At 31.4% G+C, this 22,570-nt stretch overlaps 1 protein-coding gene across 3 annotated transcripts in view; it reads right to left on the reverse strand.

The window, feature by feature from the left end:
- Positions 1-702: 702 nt before the first annotated feature.
- The window catches only part of SCLT1 (sodium channel and clathrin linker 1), a 180,681-nt gene continuing 158,813 nt past the window's right edge, over positions 703-22,570 (reverse strand). For all 3 annotated transcript variants that reach the window (XM_031944089.1, XM_031944091.1, XM_031944094.1), the window contains 3 exons: positions 6,572-6,650; positions 4,754-4,849; positions 703-1,257 (listed from right to left, as the gene is read on the reverse strand). In XM_031944089.1, the coding sequence (XP_031799949.1) occupies positions 1,195-1,257; positions 4,754-4,849; positions 6,572-6,650 (238 nt within the window). In that variant the 3' untranslated portion in view covers positions 703-1,194. The remainder of the gene's footprint in view (positions 1,258-4,753; positions 4,850-6,571; positions 6,651-22,570) is intronic.

Below are 22,570 nucleotides of genomic sequence, written 5' to 3' on the forward strand. Positions count from 1 at the left end.
TAGAAATAAAAATATTGGGAATAATATCATTCTTTTCATTAACAAGGAAAACTGAGGTATCAGAAAGGTAAAAGCTAAGAATAAAAGGAAGATGGTATATCTGGATTTAGAAGTCAAACTTCCAATCTAAAACTTAGGCTGATGTCAGGTTTCATTGTTGGTTTAGGCACGTTCTTCCTGTTACATAAAGTAAGCAATCTAATTTGCCTTATGACATTTTAGGCCAATCCATTTTCAGAGTATTTATAAGGCCCAAATGATTGATTTGATGAATTCAGAATGCTTATTTTGTTTAGATCCTACAATTTATAAAAACTATAGCGGCAATATCAACTCTGGTGACTCACTGTCTAATTTCTAATGTTACCAATTTGCAAATAAAACTTTCAGAAATATAGTAACCCGGAAGTACTTTGATAAAAAGAGAATCCTAGAAGAATCACAAAGAAGTAAATAGAATAAGAAATTCAAAGATTTAAAATATCAACATAACACATTTAAATGCTTAATTGATTTTAGAACATGAGCGCAACTGATCACTATTCCTTTGGAGAACAGTCACAAAGCCTAAAAATCCTTAGACAACAAGTCCTAGAAATACTGGAAATGAGTCAGAATTATAACAAAATTATATATATATATATATATATGTATGTGTGTGTGTGTGTACATATATATATATCAAGATGTATGACAGCATCATTTTCGAAAAAGGAAAATTTATTACAATTTGAAGAGTTCACTGTAGAAAATGGACATTTAGGAAATACGAAAAAATTGATTGGAAGTTATGATCAGTTGTGAAAGTCCACAAATTCTTGAAGGTAGAAAAATTAAAATTCTAGTATTTTCTTAATACCTTTTTTCATGATTAGGGTTATAATAAACACTTTAGCTTTTTAGAGGGGGGAAAAAGGTAAGTAAATAAATATACAGTTTCATGAGGGGAATGAACTCTTCTTAGATGACTTTATTCTCCACTGAAGTTCATTAGGGGACTATATTTTTGTAGTCTATTTCCTTTACTTACTGTGAAGATGTCACTGTTTGGCTTTCCCATCCCCCCAAACAGGAAACTGCTTATGCACAATGACACAAGCCTAAGCATATGCTTCAGGCTTTACCATTCCAATACACAGCTACTCTTGACAGCTTTCCCAACTCTAAAGGGATGTGAATGAACGATGCATATTTTTAAATTTTTTCCAGATCCATCATGGAGGCTGCTTTTCTTCTCTGTACTGTAATCACACTGAGCTGCAATTAAAACAAACAATCAGTAAGGTGTTCTTTTTCCCATGGAAAGTTTCAGTTTAGCAGAATAAAAGAAAGGAAAATGGATCAAAAATTTAAAATCAATATTTATTAAGGTCTTCTTTTGTTGGGAGATCTTATTATGGTTTTAGAATGTGAAATGTTTAATAAATTAGAGAAATTCTTTTCAAAGTAAGAAGATATTTAATAGTGAAGGTTGTAAATACCAAGAAGTACTTAGAAAAGAGACTACAACAAATGTCCTACATGGCTTAGACTACAAACTAAATATGAGTAAAAAAAAAATACAATATAAAAAACGAAAGGGCTAATATGATTATGTGCTCTGTCAATAAGATTCCAGATTGTTAAACAATCCTTCAAACCTTTCAATCTATCAACTGTAAGTTCTTTATTCAGGATATCATGTCTAATATAGAATAACTAGAATTGAGTATTCAGAAAAAAACACATTATATATATATATATATATATATATATATATATAAATATAAATACTTAATTGAGTTGTTTTCAAGGGAGCATTTAGAATATTATTATAAAGATGATATAGATGAACAACTTTTTATCCTTATGAAGAATATTAATAATCTTATGCTGTTGAGTTGCAAGAAGAACTTACTCTTAGAGACTAAGGCTTTGATAAAATAGTATTAAAGACTTCCACAAAGAAAATGTTGAAAACTTTAGTTTTAGACATAGCATAAATAACTGTACTGCCATAGGGCAGGAAATAAAATATGATCACTTCTATAAGTTAGTAGAGAGGCAGAGTAGGGTAATGGAAAGAACACTTGACTTTGAATCAAGAGACCTGAATTTGAATTGAAATTCCAACAGTGACTATGGGTAATTCACTTAATTTCAATGTAACATATTTTTTTCATTTGTAAAACTAGGAGAATAACTTCTGTACTCCCACACACTTAAAAGAGTTATTCCAAAGGAAAAAAATACATAAACATGAGTTATTACAATGATTTTTCTAGTAAATCCTTTTCCCCATAGAATTTAAGATAACAATGCTAAATAGGTTATCTCTTTCAACATAGTCCTTAGATGCACAAAATCTCAGAACTGAATCAGTCACATGGGCCACACCATCTCAGATAAAGAGTCTGCACTAGACCATACTAGATAAGTAGTCATCCAGTCTTTGCTGGAAAGCTTCCAACAATGGGAAGTTATTTAAGAAGTTAGGATAGTAACTAAGATACTAACCTTTACTGAAAACCACTCCATAATGAAAGTAAATGAGCATTTAAGTTGTAGGAAATTTCATGATGGGACAAAGATAACAAAGAACAAAATTTTATGTACTTCTACTTCAAGGAAAAACATCATATAAGAAATGATCCAAGAAAAGGAACCCAGATAAATTACTGACAATTTCTAAGATATAGATTTGTATCTTCAATGAACTAGTTCAAATTAGAAATTATGTAATTTAATTTTTGAAACCTTATTCCATCACATCTTGATAATTACTGAATTTATGCAACAAATTACCCAACACCGATGCTATTAATTTTTTAATGAGCATTTGTTAAGTGCCAAAATGATAAAAAGAAAGAACAAAAATCTAACACTGATAAGTTTGCATTCTAATGCCAGGGACAATGTAAAAAATTAAGTACATATACCTCCTATAATTTGAGAAGAGAAGGCATTAGCAGATAAAGGAAAAAGGAAAGACCTCTTTCAGAAGGTGGAATTTTAGTTGGATCTTAAAGGGAATCAGGGAAAGTCAGAGATGTAAGAGGCCAAAAATTCCAGTCATGGAGAACAACTGATATAAGGCAAAGTGATGGAATATGGAGTCATAATACTCACAAATAGGCCAGTGTGGCTGGATCATAGACTATGTGATGGGATTTAAAGGATAAGATGGTAAAGGAAGAAACCAAGTATGAAGAAAATCTTTAAGTGTCAATAGGACGCCATAATTGATACTGGCGGTTACAGGGAACCACTGGAGTTTGCTGAGCAAAGGGGTGACTGAAAGAGAAGTACATTTTAGAAAAATAATCTGGACAGCTAAGTGGAGGATAGATTAGAGTGAGGAGATACTTGAGACTCCAGGGGAGAAGTAAAGGGGACCTGAGCTAGGGTGGTGGTTGTGTGAGTGCAGAGGAGACATACATGCGATACGCTGTGAAGACAGAAACAACAAATTCTGGCAATAAATCGAACACGTGTAGTGAGTAAGAATGAGAAGATGAGTATGACATCAAAACTGCAAACTGGTTGGCTAGGAAGATGTGCCTTCAATAATGATATGAAAGTTTGGAAGAGGGAAAAGATAAGGAGTTCTGCTTTGGACATGTTAATTTTGAAATGTCTACAGGATATCAAGTTATAAAGGTAAAAACCACAATTGCTGATGCATGAAGGAGGCTCAGAAAAGACTTGAACTTATGAAAGCTGCTGAGATGATAAACTGAAATAGAATCAAGGGAAGTCAGAAGAGGGAGCCTTCGGCTCCTAGAACTAATGACCTAGACTTACTGAGCATGGCTTGAACAAAGGAATGGAATAAGGAGTAGTTGGACAGATAGGAGAATTAGGAAGAAGTCACAAAAACCATGACAGCCAAGAATGTCCCAGATGAGAAATTATCAAAGGTGTCACATGCTGTAAAGAAATCAAGAAAGATGAAGCCTGAGAAGAGACCATTAGATTTGGCTATTAAGAAATCTGCGATGCCTTTGGAGAGAATAATTTCAATTTAATGATAAGTCTAGAAGCCAGACTGGAAGTTTTAGAAAAGAGTGAGAGGATAGGAAGTGAAGACAGATGTCTCAAAGAGTTTAGCTGTGAAGGAGAGGATACATATCAGATGAGAGTTAGCTCATGATAATGGTAGTATCAAATAAAAAGTTTTAAAATTAATTCCTAAAAACCTAGGCTCTATTCATCACAGGGGAATGTCACAGATATCTACTGCAAAAGAAATGTAGATGAAATTATTTAATATGTAATGATCTCTGAGGTTTCCTATTCATGATTTTATCATCTTAGTGATTATTTAAGTGAATTTATTTACCAGGAACAAATAAAGTTGCCCTTCTCAAGGCCAACTTTTTTTTTTCTACTTGAAGAAGTACAAACACAACAAAAATTAACATCATGCTGTTGGTATTTTTTTTAAAATTGTCTAATCTTAAGTATAAAGATGCGACAGTCTCACATCTTCAGATCAGAAGATATTCCAGTTCTCTCTTCTGAAAACAATTGATACCATCTATTAAAGAGTATGTGTTTGGGCCAAGTAATCTCAGATGTTCCAAAATTCTTTAGTTCTCTAAGTTTGTTAGTTTTCAATGTCAAATTAAGGTTCCTAATTTTAATTGCTTTAATTTGTTTACTTAAAGTAAACAAAACCCACTTGTTCTCTAGGAATTTTCAATTTTTTTTTCTTATTCTTGTCCCACTAAGACTAAATTTTTCATCTAACAGTAATGAACTTTTTCTCTACCTGCTGAGAGGCTGAAGCTGCTCTCTGTTCTGCCTGACTCAGGCGGCTCTGAAGTCTGTTGGTTTTTTCTTGATGTTCCATAATTATCTTTTCATTCTGTTTTAGAGAAATAATGTCATAGAAACATAGGCTTTTGTTAATACATTCTAACGTAAAATGGAGCAGCCTTAAAGGAGTGAGTTTGAGTGATGTTGCATTTGGACACTGCACTATTTGCAAAAAAGCAAAAAGATGACATAATATAGTTTTCATACAATAAGATCAGTTTTTAAATTAGATTTTACATTCTCGCTGCAAAATTCTTTTTTCTGTACATAGCAATGTTCCAAGAAAACAAGTTATTAATATTAAAAGCAAATTGGTAATAAGTGTAATTCGAAAGGTGACAAGAAAATTATTTCTAATTCTTGTTTTGTCAACTTTAGCATATGTGCTTTTAAATCTTTTTAAAAAGAAAAAAGGACTTTACCATTATTTACATGCAACAGACAGAAGATATTATCCTAGAGATTCTTTCTGAAATATTTAACCTTTTCTTACATGAATACTGATCAAACTAAGAATGAGAGCAAACTCCCTGCCTTACAAGATATGGGGCAGAGGGGTAGGATTTGGAGGTCAAGTCTTTATGTAGTCTTTCAACAATCCTTACTAGCCACAATGACTATATTTTAAGGTCAATAAAGCTATTTGGCGAAATATTTCAAATGACTCATGGATTATTATATTGTTGATCAGTTTAAAGAATCTACTAAGTTGTTTTACATTAACTCTTATGGTTAGGAATGATATACTGATGATAGTAAGTGCTTGCTGCCTGAAGCAGCATTAATAAAATATGAAGATCAATCATTCTAACAATACTTCCTGGATCTGATGGATTTTAGGTTTGACTTAATGATCTTGTGCCAAGTTGGATTAATCCTGTATTGCATCTATTGCCTTATAGTTACATTTTAAAAAATTAAATGTCTTTTTTTTTTCTAAATGAATCACTTAAATCTTATTGAGCAGAATACCTAGATTTTATTCTTTAATTTTAGTTTCCAAATAGAAGAGAATAAGGAAGGGAATTTGGAGCTTAAATCTGCTTATTTTATTAATAAAAAAAAATCAAGACATTTGACAAATTAATAACAATTTATATCACTAGTAAGAATGAATGTCATGTCTACTACATCAAAATTTGAGCATTCAAGTTCTAAAAGAACAGATGTTCTAAATAAAGTCATTAAATTTCTATTACTACTTTCTGTACATTTCTCTGACTTACTTTGCTCCAAAGTAAGAACATTAAAAGAAGCACTAAAATACCTTAAAGCATTTTAGGTAGCCTTAATTACCAACCAGAAATTGACTATTTCATTTTTATACCATTCTGACATACTCTCAGATAAGCATTCCATACCAGTCTTAAATATTAAAAAACAAAATACATTTTATTCAAAACTTTTTACAACCATGGACAAGTATATTTTAATAAATCACAAATTCTGTTCTTTCACTGTTGTTATGGAATAAAACAAAATTTTGAAGAGCCACTAAAAATTAATTTTAGGCATGCATAGGGAGGGCTAAATGTTCTTCACAATGTTCTCTGAATCATGGATAAATCAAAATGCTTAATTTTATCATTCATATTTCAGGAATAAATTTAAATTTAATAGCATATCAATTCCAGTTCCTTCCTATAATAAGCATTTATAGCTTTATGGGCAATTATAAGCAAATAATTCATTTGAACTTGGCTCAAGTAAAACTTTATAACACAAATATTAAGCACAAAAGAAGTATCTCCCAGAAGAGTCATTATCTTACCTCAACTACCTTTTCCTTTGCTGCTTCCAGCTGAGAAAGCAATTCTTGGGTATGAAGTTTCTGTTGATTCAGTTCAATTCTATCAATCAAAAGAAATAAAGAAATTTTATTAATATAGTGATTTAATACATAAAGAAATTGATTATTATACTAAATCACTTGTAAGTAAAAATTGATTGCTCATCACAATAAATTCCTTATAACACCAAATTTAAAAAATTAAATATATGTGTGTGCATATACGTATACACTTACATACCTAGATACATACCATATATATACATATATGTGTATATGTACACATATACGCAGTATGTTTGTGTCATTTTTAAGGTAGAAAAGCTGAACTTTTTTGTCATTTTTCTCCTAGAAGATGACCAATATTTCTTTTCATCATTATGTTTCAATTCTAAGTACATTTAAAATGCTTCCTTAGACTAGATGTTGTTAGGAACAGAAATTATATCCTTTATTTATTTTTAAGATTAGGTCACAATTTGATTAGAGTATCCTTTAGTCCAAAGCAGATATTCAGACTTAATCTCTATCTGTATCTCTCTCTATATATATAAATACACACACACACACACACACACACACACACACATCTACATACACAATACATTACACAAATACACATACATATAAATGGAATATTTAGAATAACTATCAAAAATGGCAAAAATAAAAGTTTATAGTTTTTAGTGTTAAAATAAGCATATCAAAATTATTTCTATAAAAGACATCTTCAGATCAATATATCATATCATTTTAATTATAGTTGTAAATTACTTACTGGCCAGCAGGGACATATATGTAACTTTTAATATCTGTTTACATTAACTTTTTTTTTTTTAAGCCAAAATTATTATGTTATCTTCAATTGAAGTAAAGGCTTACTTTACAAACTACTTTGAAAAATTTCTAAAAGCGTTTAGCCAGTCAGGAAAAGTATTTGACTGAAGATCACACTGACGATAAAACACATACTTAACTTGAAAAATGACTTGTGAATCTTTGGTATAGAATAAAGACAAAAAATGCACTTCAGTACTTAAAAACTCAGTTGTTACTCTTCAGTGATTTGACATAGCAAAATGAACAATCATAGTTTGGAAAGTTCCTGGGAAACTGTAAGAGATCACCTAATTTTATATCTTCAATTTTAAAGAGAAAGAAACTGATTTCTGGTAAAATTAAGTAATTTATGCAAAGTCACAACAATTATTTAAGCCAATTGTGAACCCATATTAGAAGAATTACAACCATACTATCAGCATAACAAAGGAGAGAGATTTTATGAGAAGCAACTGAAGGAAAGACTATTTGACCAGATCACTTTTAATTATGGCATTAAAGATGAAATGGAATTAGATCCAAGACATGACCTTGCATCATTCTTTGTTCAACAGTAATCACATCTGTTAGGAAAGTAGAAAACTTATTCTAATTTTGACAGTGTTATGAAGCTGTTGGAACAAAGTAAATGGTATGACTATTTCTTAGTTCAATGGCTCTCTGAATTCACTGGTATCAAAACTCTACTGGTATAGATGACAACCCAGAACCTTTCCATCTTGTAAAATTCTTTTTTATGTCCTTCCTTAAATTTTTCATGGAAAATTTCTTCAATATGCTTATGGTTATCTTTTATGGTCTTTTATTGTTTTGTGGATGCCAGTGTAACCCTAGGTTGGCCTATCCGTTAGTTCTCATATTTGTAGTATGATTGACTTACCTCATTTACTCAGCACACATGTGCTTGCTAATATCTTTTTCTATTTTTTAAAAAAAATTAAATATAATTTTTAAAAAAATCAACAAAATGAGTTTTATTTCCCCTCTCATCTCCTCTGTCCCTAACAAAATGTAAAAAAAATGCATTTGCAAGCAAATCAAATTCCTGAAATGACTATATTCAGAAACATATAAACTCATTTTGTGTTTTAAATACAGAATTTCTTTGCCAGAAAGTAGCTAGCAGGGCAGCTAGGCGGCACAGTGGATCTGTGCTCTGGAGTCAGGAGGATCCAAATTCAAATCTGAGCTCAGACACTTACTAGCTTATGTGACCCTAGCCAAGCCACTTAACCTTGATTGTCTTTCCAAAAAAAAAAAAGTGACTAGAATAATTTATATTTGGTCTTTTGGGATTGTGGCTGGTCTTTGTGTTGATGAGAATTCTTAAGCCTTTCAAAGTTGATCTTTTTTTAAGTGCTATTTTTATTGTAAACATGCAAATCGTTTTCCTGGTTCATTTAAACTTTAGTTTCTTTTATAAAAGTTTTCTCAGATTTCTCTGAAACTATAACTTTCATGGCTCTATAACAATTTTATTATATTCGTAAACTGTAACTTGTTTAACCATTCCCCAAGTGATAGGCACCCTACAAGAAGAGCTATTAATTATAAAGATTTTTTTTTTTTTGTATATATGAGTCCTTTTCCTTTTTCTATAATCTCTTGGAGTATGGGCCTGCTAATGATATTACTGGATCAAAGATGTGCACAGTTTAGCGACTTATTAGGCATGGCTCTATATTGCTTTCCAGAGTGGTTGGACTAATTCAAAGCTGCATCAACTGTAAAAGAGTTCCTGTCTTCCCGAAGCTCTTTCAAGAATTATCATTTTCATTTTTGGTTATCTTTGCCAATCTGATGGTGTAAGGTAGAACCCTAGAGTTTCTTTAAACTGCATTTCTCTAGTTATTATTGACTTGGATTATTTTCATATGGTTCCTAATAGTTTTGATTTCTTTCTTTGGAAATTGACTTTTCATACATCTTGGCCATTTATCAAATGGGAAATGGCTTTTATTTTTATAGATTTGAATCAGTTTCTCATATATCTCAGAATGAGACCATTATCAGAGAAACTTGCTGGAAAGATTTTTTTTCAGGCTGTTTCCTGCTAATTTTAGCTATATTGGTTTGGTGTGGAGTTGTGCAAAAATACAATTTTATATATTTGAAGTTATCCATTTAATTTTCTGAAATCCTGTCATTTTGTTAATTCCTCTACCAAATATCTGAAAAGCATTTTATTTCTTGCTATTCTAATTTGCTTATGATGTCACCCTTTACATCCAAGTTGTATAATAACAGCAATATCATCTATATGATACTTCATAAGTTTATAAAGCCCTTGGGGATATTATCTCATTAGATATTCATAAAAACTGGGAGGTAGATGCTATTATTATTATTTCCAGTTTATATACCAGGGAACTATGGCAAATAGAGGTTAAATGACTAGCCCCAGGATTATGTACTAAGGTAGAATTTAAATTCAGGTCTTACTTCCAGTACAGCATTCTCTCTACAACATTCTCACCCCCTACTTGCTTAGTTGGTACATCAATTTTGAGCTTATTTTAGCATATAGGGGTAAGATTTTGTTAGTTACTATCAAACTGTTTCCTAGTTTCCCTAGTAGATTTTTTTCTTCTGAGTATGCATCCTTATCTCAGTAGTAGGAGTCTGGGTTTATCAACACCAGATTTCTGTATTCATTTGCTTATGTATGTTGTTTATCTAATCTCTTCTAATGATTGGCATCTCTATTTTTTAACTAGTAATGAGTCATTTTGATGATTGTTTAACTTGTAGTGTAACTTATAGTTTTGATACTGCCAAACTCTTTTTTTCCCCCATTTCCCTTAAGTATTTTGTTTTCTTGTTCCTTGAGATGTATTTCATTTTTTCTAGCTCTGTAAGTTTTGACTGAAAAGCTTAAGAACTGAATAAATGAATTGCTTTAGGCAGTAATGGTATTTTTATTATATTTGAATTACTTGCCCTTGAGTATTTATCCAACATTTGTTTAATGATCTGGGTCTATCTTTATTATTATAAAGAATGTTTAGTAGTTGCACTTAATATAGTTCCTTTGTTTATATGATGGAAGACTTGACTACCAAATATTTATTGTTTTCCCCATTAGATTGTGAGTTCCCTCAGAGCAGGGAATGTAGTCTGTTTTGATACCCCCAGTGCTTGACACAGTACCTAGCACATAGTAGGCACTTACTGTTTATTTACTGTTCTTATTTTATAGTTATTTTCAATGGAATTTCTCTTGCTATATCCTCCTGTTGTTGTAATCATTTTACAAAGAAATGCTGATAATCAGCATTTTATATCCTGCAAGGTTGTTCGAGATAAGAGTTTCAATCAATTTTTAGTTGACCCTCTAGAGTACTATAAGTAAAGCATATATTCAAAAAAGCATTTTTCCCCCTCTTGCCTGTACTTCTCAATTATTTTTTATTGCTATAATTAACATTTCTAGTATTGTATCAAGAGGCACTGGTAATAATAACATATTGTAATGCTAGAGAAACTGAGGCAGGATAGAGATTAGAGAATATTTAATTTATTTGAAAGGGAGAGATTTACTGGGACCAAATGGATCCATGATTTGCTCCCAGGGCTGAATGAGACTATCGTCTCCAAGAATCCAGCAAACAATGTGAGTTCTCAATGACATATATACATGCGGCTCAGTCGCCGGGTAGATTGAGGCAGGGGTGGAGTCAGAGCACTGAGAGTGGGTAGACGGGACTAATAATCCGGTCCTGACAGGGTGAGGGGAGGCATGGGGGACATTAGGTATCAGGGATTACAAAATGGGGAGAGGCACCCAATATTCTGATGATGTCTACGATAGAAGGTCTTGTGGTATGTTAATATATATATCTATGTGTGTGTAGTCATATATGTGTATATACAAACATGCATATTTATGTGTATATATATATATACACAATTATATGTGTCTATAAAAAATCTCTCTGGTAATATTTTATTTCTGTATCATTATTCATTACAGATATTGGCCTACAGTGGTTTTTTTTTTTTCTTTCTCTGTTTTGACTCTCTGTTTTAGTTATGAAGAACATATTTATATCTTGTGGCAGGATCCCTTTTTCCCCTAATAGTTTATATAATATTGGATTTAATTGCTGCTTATGAACATATATATCTGATCACAGATTTTTTTTCCCCATGGGAGTTTATGACCTTTGGTCTAATCAGTGAATAATCTAACCACAAACTTTCAGCTGATTTTTAAAGTAACCAGACTTTCTCATATGTCATATAGTCATTTATTTCTTACAATGTTAGCCAGAAGTTGGTGCATCCAGTGCTACCTGATTCTGTTTAAGAATATTTTGATGATGACATCAAAGGAAAACAAAAGGGGATTCATTATTATTTTTTAAAAAAATTATGTTAGTAAGGTGAGAAAAGAAAAGAAAAAGGTAGAACCACAGTTAGTGATACAGCAAAAAATAATAAACAACAATAGCCTAAAGGTTCTCATCTATCAAAAATGACTTTTGGGCTAAGAAAATCTCTCAAATGACATATTCTGATATATTAAATTCAACATTTAAATGTTGACTACTCGTATTATTAGACACTGCTTCAAAGGCTGGGGTATACAAAGGAAAAAATAAAACAGTTCCCTACCACAAGAAGCTTACATAGTATTAGTATAAGATTTCTAAGAAAAAAAGATTTTAAAGGAATCCATTTTTAGCAGGAAGGCAGAGTTAAGTGGGGGGAGGGGGATTATTGTGAAAACAAACAAATAATAAAAAGGTATAGATTCCTTAGATAAGGAATCATAGTTCTAGTTGGATCATAAAATAAATATTTAAAAATTTGCAGTCCACTTCATAAAGGGATTGTACAGGACCAAGGATTACCAGAAATCACTATCTCTATGATTTTTTTTAAAACCTATTTTCTTGCCACTTGTGGGTAAAATAGTCATTTATATATTTGAAGCAATATATATTGTTAAATTTGCTTTGCTATCTTATTCTTGTATCATTTCACATAACTTTCAATATATTTTTGAATTGTTCATATTTTCCATTCTTCATAGAATATACATATTCCACTATATATTAAATGCCAATTACAACTGCTTTGCTAGGAATATTACTGTATAGCTGAGACTCTTTGTATTGTTAATAACCTTGCTTGGGGCTAGAGTGTAAATTTAGTAACAGATGCAATGTTAAAAAAGATGGTAAAAATTTTATATATTTTTTGCATAATTCCAAACTACTTTCCAAAATGGTGGGATCATCTCATAGCTCTAACATGAAATCAATAGTACACTATTATTTTACTAATTATTAATCTGTAATCTACAATTTTATTTTTATTTCTGTTAAACCCAAATCCTGAAAAGGTTAGTCAGCCTCTGAACGGCATGGCTGAGTGATAAGGTTTGCTTCTAGTTCTCAAGGCACATTCTCCTTTGTTGGGTGGGACCCTACTCATTTGGGAGATCTAATTTCTGACTATAAACAGAATCTCATCTGGGCAAGTCCTTGTCTGGAGGAGAAATCCCCTCTATCTTTGGTCTTCTCCATTAGAGTTTGGGACAACTCAGCTCATGAAGGAGAAAACTAGTTAGAGAGGTCCAGATAGATAGGTCCAAATGCTCATATGCCTTGAGACTGCTAAGTCTCATGATCAAGTCAAGTTCTCAGCAAGAGGAACTAAGGACTTTCAGGTCATCTCATTAAATGTGCCCCAATCAGGTTTGAGTTTCACTTGTCTGGGAAGTTCCCTTTCAGATGGGAGTTAAAGCATTTCAGGGTCTCTGTTGGAATCTGGTACTACTGGAAAGCACTGACCAGCAATTTAGTAATTGTTGATCAGTCTAATTAATAAATTATTTATTAATTATGCATAAACTCTATCAAGGTTCATCACAATCATAAATTACTTAGCATGCCAAACTCTGTGACCCTTCTATAAGAATCTCCTTTAAATCACAACAATCTTAAAGACCCTTCTCATACAAGGCAGTAAGAGAAGTAATTCATTTTGGATCCCTACTCTATTCTAGTCTGTATTAATCAATTTGGTAGAATCATATCAAAAGTTCTGTATATAAGGTCCCAGAAATGCAAGCTATAGATCCTAAGTTCATTTTAGTCAAACAGATCTGAGCAAAGGTAGACTTTCTTTTGTCTAAATAGTCCTAGTTGGGATAGTCTGGATAAAAGATAAATCTTTTTTGTCCAAGACTTAAATAATGAGAGTCACAGCATTAGAATAAGCCCACTTCTCAATATAATATTAATTATCATTGTTAACCAATCACAGTTGATTGTTACCTTTTTATTATCTGCTAGCATGGTAATGATGATCAACTGTAAAAGACTTAGCTAGTCTGAGGAAGATAAGGATCCAAGACAATTCTCAAGTATTCACAATAAAAAATGCTAACTGATGAACTATTAAGTGCAGACTGAAGCATATTTTTTTCACTTATTTTATTTCTCTTGCCTTTCTTTGGCAATATAATTAATACAGAAATGTGTTTTGCCTGATATGTATAATTGATATCATGTTGTATTTGAATATGTTCATACATAATGCTTTCCTTCTCAATGGATAGGGGAGAGAATTGAAGGAACGAGAGAATTTGGAACTCAAAATTTTAAAAAGTGAATGTTAAAATACATCGATAAAGAGAAGTTTTTGGTTTTTTTTTTTTTTAAAGAGAAATAATACTTAGGGAAGACATAAGTAAATAAATTACACTAAGCCGTAATACATAAAATGTCATAAACAAATACATCAAAAACTGCCTGCTTCTTGACAAACTGATGCTTAGTATTACCCAAACCTATGTCTATTTAACATAATATGTTAAATATTATTTAGAAACAATCTGAAAGACAGACACATAAAATAGTTATATATATATATATATATATATTTAAAGATAGTATCATTAGACAAAATATCAAGCACTCTTTTCAAATCAAAGTTGGGCAGGATCTTTTCTTTTGAGGGGGAGATTATTATTATTGGAACTACTTTATGTTCAGGTAATTTGTAATAGAAATCTGGCATTACTAGGTCAATCAAATCTAATCAATAATTATTTATTATTTACTGTGTGTCTGGAACTATCTTGGAAGGGCTCAAGATACAAGAAAAGACAAAAGAACATACCTGCTCTCAAAAAGCTTACAATCTCATGGGAGAGATCAATATGTAAAACAAATATACAAAAAGCACATTATGTATAATAGAAATAGGACATAATTAACCATAATTAAGAAAGGTTGGTAAAAGTTTCCTGTAAAAAACAATTTTAGCTAGGACTTAAAGGAAGCCAGCAAGCAATGTCAAGAAGGAATAGCATTCCTGGCCTGAGAGGCAGTCAGAGAAAATAATGGGAGCTGAAAGTTAGAATGTCTGAATGTCTTGTTTATGGGTGCCAGTGTCACCTGACATAAGAATACATGTGGGGGAGTATGATGTAAAAAGACTGGAAAAGTAGGGGGAGGGTAGTTTATGAAAGACTATGAATGTCAAACAGAGAATTTTGTATTTGACTATGTGGATGACAGGGAGCCATAGGAGTTTATTGAGTGTCGTCTCTGTGTTTGTGTCTGTGTGTGTGTGTGTGTGTGTGTGTGTGTGCGCGCGTGCACATATATTGTGTCATGATTAAACTTAAGCTTTAAGAAAATTATTTTGGTGACCGAATGAAAGAAAAATTGTTAGTAGGGAGAGATTTGTATTGGGCAGAGCCGACAATAAGATAATATAATCATCCAGGAGTCTGTGCCAGAGTGGGGACAGTATCAGAGGAGAGAAGGGGTCATATTTGAAAGACATTGCAAAAATGAAATTGAAAGGCTTTGGCAAAAGATTTAATATGAAGCATGAAAACTGAGAAGTCTAGGATGGCTCCTAGATAAGAGGGGAAGGATACAGGACCCCGAGTAGGATGACGAGGTAGGACAAATTTGTTGAAAACACAGTGAGTCGACCAGATATGTGGACTGTTTAGCAGGGATAGGAAAAGGCTGCATTGGCTGGAATTCTGTGTTGGGATATTCCAGGGCTAGAACATGATGTGGACGACTGACTTTTCACTATTCACAGCTACATTCCCAAAAATATAATCATAGATTTGGAGAATTCACTTTTTTTTTTTTTTTTTAATTAAGCACTCACAAAAACCAATGAAAACATTAAGTACTAGAGTTGAATAGGAAATGCTTGGGGCAATTTCTTCAGATGCACTAGCCATAAGGAGAACAATGAATCCACTCACTTCCTATAAACTCCCTGGTGCTATATTTAATAATCTAACATTGTCATTTCATAGAAATTGATGCCAAATGACCCTTCTACTGCTACAATGTAAGTTCCTGCCTGAGAGATCAGGGTATTAATGACATTACAGTGTTCAAGTATGCAAAGTTCAGTAGTATAAAAAAGAGTGGAGAACAGCAACAAAAAAGTAAATTTAATTAAAGCTTTACATTTTGCTCTGATTCCTCTTCTCTAAAAACAAAACAAAACAAAAAAGACAATTGACATAGGCTACAACATTACCTATCTATGAGAGTTATAACTAGGGTTTTTGGGTAGGATAAGTCCATTATATTCAATAACAGCTCTACCCATATTATGGCTAGGCAAACTCCTACCAGCTCTTATTCTTCCAATTCCAGTGATATAAAATTCCTGGTTGTATAAGTGAAATTACTACATTCCCTATTCCACCCCCATTTCCTGTTTCTTCATCTCCATCCAAGTCAAACCTTAACCAATCTAGCCCCATCTTTTTGAGTCCTTAGGAATCCTGAATCAATTAATAGAGAACAAACTTCCTTTTTTTTTTTTTTTTTTTGGGCACTCATGGAGTTTCCCTGCAAAGACACTGTGTCTCTGGTTGTCTTTTCCAAAACTGGTTCCACTTTTTCTCATGCACTTTGTTGGTTTTAAGAAATGACTAAATTGAAAGATCTTGAGCTAAGGGAAAAGATTCTCTACTTATAACTTTTAGAAAATTAATTCTTTTATGTCTTTTGACACCAGTTTTCCCTGAACAGTATTTTTATAAGCCTAGTTAAGTTTTTCTACCTCAAAACTTTTAGGATATGAAACTCCATTAGAACTCATTATGCTTGAAAATGCTCTAGATACATTAAAATAAAATAAAAAAAAAGATATAATGTCATGGTTTCTAAGGTTTGGGGATAATTTTTAATTGTCTGTCAAAAGCACATATTTGACCACAGTTGGCATTGAAGATGATTTCTCTATAAACATAATTTATTAAATTTAGGATAAATATCTAGGTTACTTATAAGAAATAACTCCCTCAAAATGCAAAATCCTTCCATAGTTGTTAAAGAGGAAATCACATAAGAGTTTATTCTATACCACATGAGAGTGTTAAAAAACAAAAGGTGTACTTGTTCACTATTTTGGCAGACATGATGGATCTGCCAGCTGCAGCAAATGCTTTCTTCTCAACTCTCATATAACAAATTATCAAAGCACGTGCCAGATGTTTTTTTTCCGTTGAATTATACTATAATATGCTTCAGTTACTCTTAGTAATTATGCATTTTTGTAGTCTGCCAGTACCTGCAGCTGTCTCTCATCCTGTTAATTTTTTTAAATGAATGTCTTTAAAAATAAGCAGCTAGAACAGCCAAACATTACAGATGTACAGCCAAGAATAATATTTGAGAAACAAATGAAAAAATTGTCTTAGGCAAAAATGCTGTGTAATGCTTTTTTTTAATATACTGTGCATCATGTGAATCATATAGTTTTTTTTCAAGTTTAACCTAATTTAAAAAAAAAAGTTATCCCTCATAATAAAGATAGCACAGGAACAACTAGGAAACAAAAATTATTTTTTGCATATAAAATACTTTTCATTGGAGGACAGACCCATAAGAAATTCAAGCTTTATTTGGTTTTTAGAGAGGTATAAAAAGAACTTCAATCAGAAAACATTTATCAAGTACTTATTGTTATAAGATTACCTGCACAGTCAGCTTCATCAATACTATATTTAAAAGTGACACTGTTTCTTTCTCGAAAGAAAGGTAGAAAGGAAGAATCTTATTCTCCCTCTCAATAGTCTCTAAATACAAGTGAAACCAGGAAAAAGTCATCCTCAATGATTATGGATGGAGAAGGTGGTTAGTATAGGTATTATAAATAGGATGTGACCTTTTTAAAAAATGTGGTTTCCAATGATGTTATGTACACTTGAAGTGTCTTTCTATATTGAACAGAAGAGGCTCCCTTCTCCCCCCAACTTAGTACAAGAAAACACTAATTCTTTGGAAAGCAAGCTGAGGATGCCCATCAATTGCAGGAGGGTTAAAGATATATGCATAAAATGTAATACTATTGTGCTGTAAGAATGACAAAAGGGATTGTTTCAAGGAAACTTGGGAAAACCCATATGAAGTGAAGTAAGCAGAATCAGGAGAACAATTCATACAATTTTTGCAATACTGTAAAGATGAACAAAAATGAAAGACTTTAGAATTCTGCTCAATAAATTAATCAACCACAACTTCAGAGAACTGATGATGAAACAGAATTTTATCCTTTTTTCAGAGAAGTGATGGGCTAGAAGCAGAGTTTACTGATCACAAGGATGTTTTTAAAAAATTTTCTAGTATGGGAAAACTTAGAGAAAGGAGATTGTAGTGAAAATGATACAAAAAAAGAATTAAAGATAAAAATCAATAAAGAATTTTTAAAAGCGTGCAGAATAGGATAGAAGGAAGTTCTGAGGGAAACAAGTAAAGCAGTTTTGGAATTACTATGCTGAATTTATGGAATGCTTCAAAGAAAAAAGAGGCAAGCCATATATAGTAGAGATTCATGATTCCACATACAATCTTCTTTGTGTTTCTTTGTATGAGGGAATTTCCATATTTGCTGGTGTTTATCTAGTTAAATATATATATATATATATATATATATATATATATATATATATATATATATATATATATATATATACATACATATATATACATAGTTCTGATTAAAATATTAGCTGAAATAAAACTTAAAGCTATGGTTCCTTTAGTTAGGGAAAGTCTTACTTAGGTAGATTCAGAAGCAGGCATACAGATACAGATACAGAAAGGAGAGGGAACTTCAAAGTCAAATTTTATCATTAGAAATTACTACTAATTTTCTGAGTGATTATCAAAGACTAATTAGTATACATAAAGCAAAAAGATCATAATGAAAACTTCAATAGATAATCAAAGGTTATTTTATAATCATACTTTTAACAATTTTTTAAAAAGCAACTTTTTAATTAATACAGAATTTGACTGAATATAAATCTGTTTTTAAAAATTATTTTAAAAACAAATTTACCCTTTAAAAAATAGAAATAATATCTCCAGAGATACATATCTAGTGACAAAATTACTACACTGCAAATGCAATGTCAAGACACAAACATGCACCAATGTACATAAGGCTAATATAAATGTACTGTCTCACACGATGCTATCCTTCTCCAGATAAGTGTACACTGGATAGAGTACAAGGTCTAGGGTCAGGGAGGAACTCATCTTCCTGAGTTCAAATCTGGCCTCAGACACTTACTAGCTGTGTGGCCCTGGGCAACTCACTACTTTATCCTGTTTGCCTCAGTTTCCTCATTTATAAAATTATCTGTAGAAGACAATGGCAAAGTATCTTTGCCAAAAAATGGAGTCATGAAGAGTAAATAGGACATGACTGAAAATGACTGAACAACAACAAAATCCGAACTTTTAAATATTTGTTTTAAAGTGAGATATACCTATTGAAGAGAGAGGTTTCTAGGTAAAACACTGTGATACTGTTCCCATTATCATGGAAAAATAGATTATAATTTAAAGAAAGTAGAAAAAACATGAAGAAAATATTTGATTTGCTGGACATAAAAGTGAACAATCTTCATCATTATATATATTTACAAAGACATGAAGATACAACTTAAAATTTATCAATTTTGACCCACAAACCTAACAATTTTATGGTCTCTGAGTCTACAAATGAATTTGCAGAAGTGAAAATTCAATTGCCTTTAAAATCTCTTTCAAATATACCAAAAATAGTGTTTTATGTATACACATTTTTTTTTTTAATAAACAAGATGATCTAATTAGGATTCAAGAACCCCCTTTCCCAAGTTAATAGCACTATCTTTCAAAAATGGTATCATCCATCAAATAAAATTATTAAGTTTAATCATATATATATTTGTATGTATTTATGTATAAGGGAAATAAAACCATTCTCACTGAAGATCTATCTTTTCACAATGTATTCTATTTTGAAACACTACATTACCTTTGACATGTTATATTGGTAAATTTTGGCAGTATTCAATCATATTGACCCTGTCTCTTCAATTTCAAACTAGAGACAGCTACAAAGGCTAAAGCTATTTGGCACTGGAATGTTTTTCCATTTCTAATCTGTTAAATTTAAAACATTGATATGGGAGTAATTTGGAATTGTTAAATAATTATTACACTAACTGGCGATTCCACCAGAAACCATCACATACATTGAAACCTTATTACTCATCACATTGTTTTTTCAAAATGGAATTTTTTTCAATCCCAAAGAAAGCGATTTTACTTTACTCAGATTTTCAGCATGTTAAAAAAAAAACAACCTAAATAATTATGTAGCATTTATGAATGTACTACCCACTTTGTTATTGTTAAATGATTTGCTATTTAGCAGTATAAATTGCTGTCATAAGTAACATCGTTACATAGAACTACTAAAATGTAACAATAAAGAATTTAATTGAAACAAAGACCCTTATGGATGTTTGTGGGTAGATTAGATAATGTTACACAGGATGAGAAAGCCTGAATAGAATTTACATTCTATACAACTGTGCAAAGTACTCACATCAATGAAATCACAGATCAATTAAAAAATTAAACATTAATTAATTTCACCATCTGCTTTTCATTTCAAAGGAATGAGATAATGACAGAATAAAATTAGAAATTATTTTAGAACTAAAAAAACCCTAAAACATTTGGATTCAATAATAATCAAAACCCAACAAAATTTGAGTTACTGTACTACTAGTAGGAGGAAAAAAAAAAAAACTTGAAACACTTCCTTACTCACATTTACTAGAGATTTAATAGTATTTTAAATAAAATTCTTTAATGATCAATAATCAATTTCTGAGACATATGGCTACAAATAGAATATTATGTCCAATCAGAGGACATTCATTTGAAAAAGGAGTATTTCAGGACTATCTAGTAGTGTTGCTCTTCCGTTTTAATGCATGAAGAGCTTTATTAAGTAAAAGTTTAACATGTGAAAGTGAACAAATTTTTATCTTTAATTTATTTTTATTTTTTCATAATAACTTTTTATTTATCAAAATCCATGCAAAGATAGTTTTCAACATTCACCCTTGCAAAACCTTGTTGGACAAATTTTTACTTCAAATGTATAACTCCAAATACCTTTTTATATATTCTCAGAACTAGAACAGATTTTGCATGTAGTAAGTAGTCTAGTAAGATTTTATACAGTACTTTGCACACCACAGGTACTTAATTAATGCTTGTAATGAATACCATTTTAGTGATCATCTGTTCCAAATAGTTCTTTTTTTTTTTAGAACTAAATAAATTAAGGCATAAAAAGCTAAAGTTATTTGTCCAATGTAACTAATAAGTGGAAGGAGATCAATCTAGAACATAAGCATTCACAATGCAGGACTTTTTCCATTATACTATGCCATGATAACTCAAAAATATAGCTTATAAAACTACTGAAAACTCCTAGAATTTGAACTAAATATCGATGATTGACACATGAGTAACACACATGAGAAAATGACTACTTACTAGGAGGGATGAGTTCACTATAAGTAATCAATAAATCAACAAGCATTGATTAAGCTCCTATATTTTACTAAGTAGGCTCGGTGCTCTGGGGGGGGAGGGGGGAAGGAAGGGATAGGCATTGGAAGTATGAAGACAAAAAAATGTAAGAGTTCTTATCCTCAAGGAATTTACATTATGGTATGGAATAAAACATATGGACAATATGCATTCCAAATACATGCTAAATAAATATGAGGCAATTTTTTAGGGAGAAGCATTAGCACTTGGGTGGGGGAGGGGGACAGGCAAGAAAACCTTAATATAGGAAGTTGCAAAGTGTCACAGTAGTAAACAAATGGTTAAAGATTTGATGTAAGGGAAAACCAATAAAGATATACATTTCTCACAATTAAATGTGTTTAATCATTCCACAGTTAAATTAAGGCAGATTAAAATGTTCAGTTCAATCATAGAAAAAATTAAAAACTTACTTTATCTCATTGCAGGCAATAAGACTAAAAGAATGAACTTGAATATAGTAGCAATTAATATGCTTATTACATATTATAGAATATAATCAATGATAAAATATTGCCTATAATACTCAAAAGCTGAAATAATAAATACCATTTACATAGTACTTTATGGTTTGTAGAATGATTTCCTCCTATCAAACTTGAAATAGGTAATAATTATCTCAGTTTTGCATAGTCTGCTATTTGTGCTATAATATGCTCCATCTCTTTGAAAGGATCATTCTATCCCAGGAAAACCATCAATTTATATTGAATTCAGATTGCAAAACTAAGAAAATATACTTGCAATTTGTATGGTCAGTAAAAATTAACCTATTTTGTACCATGGAAACTTGGGAAGAAAAAATAACAGAAAGAACTGAGATGAATCCAAAAAACAAATTCAGAGAAACAGTAAGAGTTTCATGGTGCCTTCTAATTAATTATGATTCCCTTCTACTACTTACTATGTATGCAACCTTGAACAGGCTGCTTAACTTCTGCGTCTCAACTGTCTCATTTTTAAAATGAGGGGCTTGTCTAGATGGTCTCCAAAGTTCCTTCCATATGATCTTATGATCAACAGCAATTGAAACAAGTGTGACTGGTGGAAACAAAGTGAATTGTTTGAAGAAGTTTAAAGATTTATTGTGAAAAATCTGGAAAGAGTAATTGCCACAAAATTATTCTAAATAGATGAAAAAACTTGATTGTCAATAGGGCAGAAGATGTTTGAAACAAATAACATATAATTTGAGAATGCCTTGACTAAACTGATATGACAATATGACTGG

Source organism: Sarcophilus harrisii, chromosome 6, assembly GCF_902635505.1.
Source record: "Sarcophilus harrisii chromosome 6, mSarHar1.11, whole genome shotgun sequence".
Classification (NCBI taxonomy): domain Eukaryota; kingdom Metazoa; phylum Chordata; class Mammalia; order Dasyuromorphia; family Dasyuridae; genus Sarcophilus; species Sarcophilus harrisii.